An 11,211-nucleotide genomic window follows, 5' to 3' on the forward strand; every position below is an offset into this window, starting at 1 on the left:
CTTGAGTATCAATATTAATACTGGAGACATAAATACTGTAAGCAAGTGATCCTAGAATATTAAGTACTTCATAAATAAGGAAAGTTGATGCCGAAAAACTGAAATCATCTTGTTTGTCATAATGTCTAGTTGTTTAAACTGGTCATTATTATCGCTAATATAATCAGTAAAACATCTCAATAGTAAATAGATATGACAGACTCTGAAATTACTTCGCTACATGTATATCCGTAATTCGAATATAATCTGTAATAGGGTGAACCTGTTTTCTAGGGTTCATATATTATTTTTCTTAGCTTCCCAAGTAACTGTTATAATTATCAATTTACATATGTTCTATACTTTTCTATATTTTATTCAGACTTAGCAGGATTACCACAATGCTGATGTTTTAACTATAATTATGTCACTGTGTATATACAGTAGCCATTTTTTATGGCACAAAAAATTAAATGAAAAATTACATATACAGTATCAAATATATTTATATTGCATTTAACAGAAACTGTACTACACTAAGACTTGAAACAAACATGACACAAGTGTCATAATGTTTTATTCATGCAATGTACTTATAATATACACATTTCATATGGAATAAACATTTGCTGCTTATTTCATATACTGGATGACTTTCACTTCCCCTGAAACACACAACCCTACCCACACCCTCTCCTCACTGTCCACACTCAGTCCAATAGGATGGTCTAGTCCACAATTATCCACACATCTCAGGAACTGTCCATTCTGATCTAGGATGTGTAGACAGTTATTGAATTCATCAGCAACAATGATGTGACCCATGGAGTTTGTCACTATTTGTGCAGGACAGAATGATTTCTTTCCCCCTGGAGGTTTGTTGTTGTATCTGAATCTGACTTTTCCTGTCCTGTCCACCACTACCACTGCTCTAGCATTAAGATCAGAGGCCACTATGTCTCCATTGTTGTTCTCCACCACATACACTCCATATTTTCCTCCTTGATAGATTGGATCCCCGTGTTCATCTTTATCTATTTCCTGTGTCACTCTCTGTCCCTGATAACGGACTATTTTATAATGACTATTATCAGTAGTACACATACTAACTAGGATGTCCCCTGACCTGGTACAGCACAGTCCTGATGGATGCCAGCCCCTTGGTGTGATTTTCAGTGTCTCTACCTTCCCATCTCTGACAATGTTCACAGTTCTATTGATATAATCACTGTATATCAGTTCTCCCTGTCTGGTCACTGTAATGTCACTAGGGAAGTCCTTACATGTACTGGTGACAGTGTCTTGTACAGCTCCATGTATGTCCACACAGGTTATCATTTTGTCTATTCCATTAACCCAAGCTTTATCTGATCCTACACAGGCCACTTTAAGTAAGTTTTTAACATTTGTTGGAATGTTTGCAATCACTTTGGCTTCTAATAATTCCTTAACAGATAAAAAGGAGACTTCATCTGTCAGACTGGATAGTGATGTCTGTGTCAGTGTAGCCTTGTATTCTCCTAATTCTATGCTGAGTTCTCTCCCTTGGACTGTGTTTGTTTGAAGAGAGGGCAATGGTAAATCAGGTATTTGTGGAATGTTTCTGTATTCCTTCAGTTTAGATTGGTAGTTGTTTATATCAGATACTTTGTTGGACATCAGGATTTCTTTGTTTTCTTGAATAGTTTGGATCATACTGGAATTCTGACTTCCGAGTTTGGCCTGGCATGATTTCAAAGTGGTTATATGATGATCTCTGAGTGACTGGATCAGGGATTCCATTTTGTTAAATATGTTGTCCACCTCTAGGTGCCATTGATTTCTTTGATCATTTGTCTGTTTCTGTAAATCTGCATAATGGGCCATGAATTTGGAAATTTTATTTTCAATGCCTTTGTCTTGTGTCCAGTTCTTTGACAAAACGCTATCAATTTCTTCAGTTTCTCTTTTGATATTTTCTCTCTTTGTAGCGATGATGTCTGCCATGTCAACAATATCATGTGTCTTATGTTTAGAACTAGTGATACATTTGATGCAGACCGGGACATCACACTGTTGACAGTGGGCCTCACATCTCTGGTGGGAATGAGATGTACACTGAGGGAACACAAGCTGTACTGTACGCTTTGTGAAAGGAACAATGTCATGCTTCATGGACTTGAGGCTCTTGACATGTTTGTTGATGCAGTCTTCACACAGACCGACTTGGCAGCTGTTACAGAATTGCTGGACAGGTTTGACACAAAGGTCACAGGTTATGAGTTCCTGTGCCTGGCTGGTGGCAGTGGCCATTCCTACAGTGTAGCCAAATCTGCAAACAAAACGTATTTACAGTGGGTTTTTTTAAATATTGTGTATAAACTACGTAGGATAAAGAAGATTCTTTTTCTCCTTCCCTTCACTCAATTATTGTCTTTTTCTAAAAAAAAAAAAAAAAAAAAAAAAAAGATTTCCTGTTTATTTTTTGTAGTAAAGTCAGCCAGTTATGACAGATGTAAATGATGTTAATTTATTGAAATTCTACATGCATAATTTGAATTATTATGTTATATGCAGAAGCAGTTAATCCAACATAAATATGACAGGATTTTAAACAAATAAGGATTATGAAAAAATCTCAAAAACACAAATATCGCCCATATGTGACATCTAACATGCTAAATGCTACTTATTTATGTTAACATGCAAGATAAATATGTTGACATGCAACTTATTTATGTCGACATGCAACTTATTTATGACGACATGCAACTTATATATGTTAACATGCAACTTATCTATGTCGACATGCAACTTATTTATGTCGACATGCAACTCGGTTATGTTGACATGCTAGATAAATATGTTGATATGCAACTTATAAGTTGCATGTCAGCATAAATATGTCGCATGTTTAGATAAATAAGTTGCATGTCAACATATTAAACTTGCATTTCAACATAACAAAGTTGCATGCCAACATAAATATGTCACATGTTTACATAAATAAGTTGCATGTCGACATAAATAAGTTGCATGTTAACATATATAAGTTGCATGTTGACATAAATAAATTGCATGTCAACATAAATAAGTTGCATGTCAACATAAATAAGTTGCATGTCGACATAAATAAGTTGCATGTTAACATTAATAAGTAGCATTTAGCATGTTGGATGTCACATGATGACGATATTTGAAATTTTTGAAGATTTTTTTATAATACTTATTTGATTGCAATTTTCTTGCATGTCAACATATTTATGTTGCATGTTGACATAACTATCTTGCATGTCAACATATTTATCTTGCATGTCGACATATTTGATAGAAAAATAACTTGCACACAAGGGACAGAAATATGCCACCATATATGACTGATGTAAATGATGTTAATTTATTGAAATTCTACATCGACATAATTTGAATTATTCTGTTATATGCAGAAGCAGCTAATCCAGACAAATATGAAGGATTTTATTCATTAACATTCATAAACTCTCAAAACACAGTTTTTTTAGCTTCAGATCGCAGTGAACACATTAAAAGTTTCACAATATCAGGAGACTTGAGTCGTACAATATAAACCAACAAAATCAACTCTTAATTTTCTTCATTTTTCATTGATTAATCAAATGTATTTCTTTGATTTGAAAAACTTATTTGATTTTTTTTTTTAATTTCTAGATTCTTAATATTGCTAAATGTTGATAACGTTCAGCCTTAAGGTACAGAAACGTATTAAAAGTCTGGAGAAATATAGTTTCACCCAATGAAAAAAATGCTTACCATTTGATGCCAATTTTTTTTAAGTATGGTTTTTCTAAAAATAAAAAAAAAATACACGAAAGCAACATCAACCATACATGTGATATGTACCGGCGGTACACAGAATGTCACAAATTTTTTACCCCATTCATGGGCTCACGGCAACACAAAAATTCACGGGAAATGAAAATTTGTACTGATTTTGGACTTTTGAAATCGACATTTTTCTCTCATTTCCATCCTGGTAAAACCGAAAATTGTGACTATAACTCTGCTTGGGTATGAAATGTGAAATCGAAGCCCTGACTTTTTTTTCTTTGCTATGGCATAAGTATTGTCAATTCAAACACAGAGTAAGAGAAATGATTTTAGTATCATTAAATAAATGCAGATGACTGGAGCGACCAGACTTTTGCATTCAACACTGTACTATGGAAGTCTTTTTTCTAAGTTCAGCACTAAGCACATGGATTGTTGAAATTTTTAATGCTGCAATAGTTTCTTGAAATTAGTAATCGTATACAGAGGCGTAGTCACAAAAACTCAAAAATCCTATTTGGATGGAGGAGGGGGGGGGGGGGGTTAGCGGCCAACTTCCAATTTTTTCCCACAATTCTTCGATGAAGGATATGGAAATAACGAACAGTATTCAATCTCAACGTCCACCAAACAAATATACAAAATAAGAGCAGAGCAAACTCGGACCCTCGAAACATCAGAGGTGGGATCAGGTGCCATGGAGGAGTGAGCATCCCCTGCCGACCGGTCACACCCGCCGTGTGCTCGTTGTCATAATCAGGAAATAGCGGAAATAAATCCGTGGTCAATTCAGCGTATAAATAATGGACTAACAATTGTTATGAAAAACGTCAGTCAGCATTTCATTCAATGTTAAATTGTATTTGCTGACAAGGTCATTGTATCGACCATAGAATTTACGAAATGATGACTTTAAACGAGACTGTTGATATTTTTGTTTCATCAACTTGCTTGTCAATAATTTACCTCGTTTAAGAAATTGTTCATACGTAGAGCATGCTCTTGCGTATCGAATCAACTGAGATATAAATACTCCGTATGCAGGTGATGAAGGTATATTGCTGCATAAGTAAGGGAAGTTGACGATAGAAAAGTTAAAATCATCACGTTTATCATAAAGCTTGGTTGTTAGATTGCCATTAGTGTCTTTTTCAAGTAAAATATCCAAGTATGAAGCAGAAGTGTCGGACTCTGTGGTATCTTTTATCTCAAGCTCACCAGGATATATCGTGTCGACGTAGGAATGGAAATTATCATTATAAATTGATAATACGTCGTCGATATATCTAAATGTCGAGTTGAAGGCCACAGCAAGTGTTTTCTTTTTTTCACGTAACAGATTTTGCATAAATTCTGCTTCATATGAATATAAAAATAAGTCTGCTAATAACGGAGCGCAATTTGTACCCATGGGAATTCCAATAGATTGTTGGATTACCTGGTCTCCAAAAACCACATAGATATTGTCAATCAGAAACTCAAGCATCTTCTTGATGTTAACTTCAGAGTACTTATATGTGCAATCAGAATCTGTTTTAACTATACGGGGGTCAAAAAGTGGGGGGGATTCCTTCAATGAACATTTCCTATAGTAAAGATAATGTTGGGGAAAAAAATAGTTGTGATTTTGTTCTTCATTAAAAAGTGGTGGGGGGGGGGACAGAAATACTCTTGCCCCCCCTCCCCCGATCTGAAAGTGGGGGGGGCGGGCTGGTGCCCCCGCTGCCCCCCGCCCCAGTGACTACGCCTATGGTATATATAAGACTGCATGCAGTGGCTAAAATGCACATTGATTTGAAATTTATTAATAAAAAATTAACTTCTCAGTTGATTTTTCGGCGGAAAGCAGTTAGTTTGGCGTCAAGGGACCTGGGTCCGACAAAACACATTTCGCCTGAGAAATCGGCCAATAAATGTTTTGTTATTCCTTTCATTTTATTTTGTTTTTTGACATACATTTATTTTGTACTGTCTTCCGTGGTGAATCATCGGGTCCGTCACTGTTGAACACCAATAAATGAAAATGAGATTAAGCCTCACCCATTCTATGATGTAAGCGGTCAACATCTCACTAACCGGTCAGACATTTCACTCAGCGGTCCAACATAGATTTTTTTCATGCCCGCTCAGCAAAACATAATTGAAATTTTTTTTCGTATAGACTTGTATAGCAGCAATTTTTTTTAAAGGTATAACAATCTGCAGTATTTTCACCCAAATTCCAGTATTTTTAAGGCGCTTGTACAATATTTTGTCTAAAAATTATCATATGTATGCAGTGGCAGATTTAAGGGGGGCGCACCCAGCGCACGCCCCCCCCCCCCCTAAAATTGTCAAAGTTAGCGTAAATCAAATATGTATACTTGGAAGACCTCATTTTCACCGTTCAAAGTCTCTAGAATCCAGGAGCTTCCGGGGGCTTCGCCCCCTGGGCCCCCACCAGGGCTTTGGTAAACCTCATTTTAACCATCCAAATCTCTAGAATCCAGGAGCTTCCGGGGGCTTCGCCCCCTGGGCCCCCACCAGGGCTTTGGTAAACCTCATTTTAACCATCCAAATCTCTAGAATCCAGGAGCTTCCGGGGGCCTCGCCCCCTGTGCCCCCACCAGGGCTTTGGTAAACCTCATTTTAACCATCCAAATCTCTAGAATCCAGGAGCTTCCGGGGGCCTCGCCCCCCTGGGCCCCAACCAGGGCTTTGCCCTGGACCCACTGGGAGCCTCAAGGCGGCCCCCAGACCCCTTGCCTATCGGCGCCCCTACTAACTCCAAATCCTGAATCCGCACCTGGTATGATCAACGTAATACAAAAATTTCCGTCAGTTCTACATTACAAGTGGAGAATTCAGAACACTTAAGCTGTTTTTGTTAGTTATGTTTTTTATGCCAATAAATCTTACACCCTTGCTCACCGTTTCAACTTTATTCCATGAGCGGAGAGGATTGTATTAAGAGAGAAAGTAAATATATTAAACAATGAAAATACATGTATCTTTTTATGAATTGGTTATTCATACGTACATGGTCTGCAGATTACTTTTACATCTTCATGTTCTTCAAGACTTGTTTTAACTTCATTATGATACAACTTTCGGTTTGTTTTATTCTTCCTGGTAGCTTGTCACGTGACAAGTGTTTACCTGAGACGTTTGAAGTTGTTTAGTCGGCAGATTGAAAATGAGTCATAGTAGATAAGGATTGAATATATATAAACTGGGACATATAGAATACCTTCTTTACCAAGTGTAGAAATGACTATTGGGGAACATGGAGTCACAAAGAAGATCACATTTTTTACTTAGAAACATAAGAATTATACATGTAGGAAAAAGATTAGCTTATTTATGTTTTGAATGACCCTCGTATGTTAATTCATATGGATGTACAGTTAGTACTACACAGGTAGTGTAAATTCAAGTTCAAATCATGCATGACTCCTGGGGCTGGGGTTAGCCACCATGGGGGATCTTAGTATTACATCATTTGTACAGAACAAATGTTATAATTCTTCTGAAGAACAGGAAAGCCATGATTTGAAATGAGGAATCCTTTTGTAGTGTTGAGTTATAGGAATGTTTCGTAAAAATCTTTCCAAGAATAGCAAAGTCATGTTTTGTCATTTTGATATGAAAGCATCCACAGATTGTGTAGATTCTAGTTTGTTCAACACATGACCCCGGGTATGAGGAGGGGCCAAAATGGGATCAAATTTTTACAAAGGAAAATCTTTAAAATCTTGCCGTATATACAATAATTAAAGACTCCACTTACAGAAACAAACGATGAAACAATTCAATTCTCTTGAAAATCCTCTACTTGGCAGAATAACTAGCTCATTAATCTAAAGATTTCGGATTGACAATCCTAAAACTTGTCAATTACAATTTTGAAGATCTGTTAGCTACTGGGCTGCAGCCAATGGAAGTGGGAAAAAAACCCCAAAGCAGTGCTCAGGTAGACGGAATATTAGGTACTGAAATTTAGTAAACATAAGAAGGTCATCACCGGAGAATGTAAATATTCTAGAGAAAATCATCACAGAGGGTTCTTAAGACAGGGGGTCCCAGTCTTTATATAGCGAAATAACGTAAGGTAGGACCAAATAGATAGGTCAAATTTTTCCTGGAAAATTTGGGCAAAATATTAAGTAAAATAGAACATACATTGTGTCAGAAACTGAAAATTCACATGTAAATATCCGACAATTTAAGTTTTCTTTAGAGAAAATGTATCATTCAATTTTTACAAAAAATCAACAGAATGATTCAAATAGGTCCTAGACTGAAATGTGTGAAAATAAAGAAAATTGAACCGATGGTTTCAGACATTTTGGCGATTTAAAAAAAATTCAATGGCAAAAAACTTAAAGATTCAGTAGATGACGTTACAATATTTGACCTTTGACCTCTTGATATTGTATTCTGTATCCTTTAAATCTCCTTCCTTCTTTCATCTTTCAGAGCACTCCTATTCCCTACCTTTCTTATCTCTCTGCACCCTTTTCTTCCCTTTTTTTTGCATTGTAGATTTATTTGTTGTTCATCACGTGTATATAAATTTGTTTTTTGTTTGTGTTGGAGAGGACATTCTAAGTTGGAAAAACTTGTGTCTGATCCAATGGATTATATCAATAAAATGCTTAAATTTAAATTTAAACCTCTTGATATGACCTTGCACCTTTGTAGTACATAAAGAATAGAGACTCCTTATATATGTGTCCAAATGTCACTCCTGTATTATTTATGGAACAAAAGTTGCACTACATTTTATAACAGACTGTAACATGCTTGTTTATTGCACTTAGATAGCGTAAACACATTCTATTTAGCTCCCAAGTGACCAATATATAGGTTAATTCTCTGATTTTTTTTTTTTTTTTTACAAAATATAACGCAAATACTAGTATGCCAAAATTTATTATTTTTCTTTCATGAATCATTTATTGTTGTCAATATAATAATATTATTCTTTTTTCCTCCTGTACTTTTTAAGAAATGGGTTAAAATGGAATCCACGGGTGTTTTGTCTTACCTTAATATCTATTATGAACGTCATTTGCTTTATGTTCTCTGTTGAAGATTATGTCACCTACGTTAAATTATACGAAGGGGAAAAACATCACTCTCTCAAAATGGAGTACTTAGTAAGAGCACTAGAATTACTCAAGGAACTGTGATAGAAAGTTAAAATGTAATTTGCAAACTATTCATCTTTCTCTTTTCAAAAAAAAGAATTGCAAGACTACAGGAACAATATTTTATGATACCAACAGAATAGGCTCATAGCAAGATAGTCTTTGTTAATAAGCCTCATAATTATAACACTACTAATAAGATTTTAATTCTGTCTCTGGAAATCCAGTTTATACGCACCGTTTACGAAGATGATGCTCTTCAAAATCACATTTCAGTTCGTATTTAGTACTTTTAACATTTCAGTCAAAAAAGGTGGTCTAGATCTACTTTACCTGTACTGGATTTACACTTATAAACATTCTTATAGAGATGTATTATCAGGTTCAGCAAGTGCACTACTGAGCATCTATTTTTTTTTCTAAACCTAACAAAAAAAAAGTAACGGCTGTAAAGGAGAAACTTCAGACCTACTATGCTACACATATAATGTGGAAATTGAAAAAATAAGATGTGGATTGTCTAAAACTACTAAGAACTTTTTGAAAATTAAAAATCAATTTTAGATCTAAAAGTATGACTTTACTACATACTACAACGATTCCTCGTGATAAATTAAAAGCTTTAGATTTTCATATTATAGACGACTGCATCTTCAATAAAAATGGAACTAGATTGATTATTATTTGAACTCTTAGACTCTGCTCTGCAAGGGGTGCAGAAGGAAATGTCAAAGCTCTTTGAAATTGTGTTTGCATTTTAAAAGTGAGGAAACAGCGCAAAACGCCAAATTCAATTAAAAGACAGGGAAATAACACAGATAAGACAGAGGTAAGAATCTTGATAAAGATAACACAGAGGACCGAGGAGGTTTAAACAAACTCAGGGAAACCTAGGGACTGGCTTACAATCCATCAAGAATGGGGAAAGATCAAGGAAAAAGTAGAATAGTATAGTAGATAAAATAACAGCTTTCATAAATGACCCATAGAGATCCCCCCCTGGGCCCCCACCAGGGCTTTGCCCTGGACCCACTGGGGGCCTCAAGGCGGCCCCCAGACCCCTTGCCTATTTTGGCGCCCCCTTACTCCAAATCCTGGATCCGCGCCTGGACAGGCAAGTTGATGAAACAAGGATATCAGCAATCATTTCGTAAGTTCTATGGTCGATACAATGACCTTGTCAGCAAGTACAGTCTCTCATTGCTTCGAATACTGACACTGATTTTTTTTTTATACCAATAGTTAGACTATTAATTACACACAGAATTGTCTACGGATTTTCCCGTTAACTCAAACATAAAGGAAAGACAACTCGTGTGACCAATATACAGGAGATGCTCACTTACTCATATAGAATTTTATTTTTTTTTTTATCTTTTTAAATCTTTAATTAAATCTTTTAAAAATCTTTAAAATCTATTTCTCAAAAACAGATAATGAGGCGTGATATGGAGGCATCCTCCTGTAAACTTCTTGATACTGAACTGACTTTTGCTTTTCCTTAGCCAATAATCTCAGGTGAGCGATGTGGCTTTCGGCTTCTTGTTATTATTGTAATAATATATAACTTGTTTGGATGAAGACACAGCTGGATCAATATGTGAGTTATACCTGTAAACCTAGATATAATGACATAATATAAACACAGTCGCGTTTTCCCTATCACAACTGTGTCAATATTTATATGACATAATGGCTGATAATCACATCATTCGAATATTCCTGAACCGGGTAGGTACAAATGTTAATACATCACAGCTCGTGACAGGTATAAGAATAATGAATAAGAAACATTTCTACACATCTCTTTGGGATCGGAGTGGTGGGGAGGTTTGACTATGGAGGTTTATTTTTCCATCTCCCCCAGCTGTCACTCGTGTACAGGTGTAATGAGGCGTTTATAGCTGCTTATTCAACACGAAGCTGGATATACAATTAGACATCTCTATTTTTAACAAGTCTAAATTTCCTTATGTCAAACCCGAAAATGGGCAATAAATGTTGGTGAGTATAATAATTTTTTAAACTGATACTATTTCTGGTGTCTTCTAGCTATTCCCATTTTTTAAAAATCTCAATTCCACCTATTCCCGCTTGCAAATAACAATAGATGTTTTGATAAGTTAATTTGTAAAATGTTTATTCGGCTAATTATTTGTTTACACAAAAATTCCACCTACTCCCACATGAAATTTTACCTTTTACTACCTGATTTTCAAAAAGTGGGAATAGGTAGAATGAACCCTATTTCTGTACCTTACTCCTTCTTTAATTTGATCAAAAAAGTAAACGTCAAGACACTTTAATATACAGA

The 11,211-nt window shown here is 35.6% G+C and overlaps 1 protein-coding gene across 1 annotated transcript; it reads right to left on the reverse strand.

The window, feature by feature from the left end:
* Positions 1–537: 537 nt before the first annotated feature.
* LOC134283100 (uncharacterized) lies at positions 538–6,885 on the reverse strand. Its single transcript, XM_062765538.1, has 2 exons — positions 6,785–6,885; positions 538–2,290 (listed from the first exon to the last, which is right to left on the reverse strand). Exon 2 carries the CDS (start codon positions 2,269–2,271, stop codon positions 613–615), a length of 1,659 nt encoding a protein of 552 aa, XP_062621522.1. The 5' UTR covers positions 2,272–2,290; positions 6,785–6,885; the 3' UTR covers positions 538–612.
* Between the last annotated feature and the right edge of the window lie 4,326 nt (positions 6,886–11,211).

The sequence above is a fragment of the Saccostrea cucullata genome, unplaced genomic scaffold (genome assembly GCF_032062105.1).
Source record: "Saccostrea cucullata isolate Sc308-1 unplaced genomic scaffold, CSIRO_AGI_Scuc_v1 ctg14837, whole genome shotgun sequence".
NCBI lineage: Eukaryota > Metazoa > Mollusca > Bivalvia > Ostreida > Ostreidae > Saccostrea > Saccostrea cuccullata.

Bases quoted from the DNA above. Each gene is read 5' to 3' on its own strand.
- LOC134283100 (XM_062765538.1), bottom strand. From the start codon at position 2,271: ATGGCCACTGCCACCAGCCAGGCACAGGAACTCATAACCTGTGACCTT.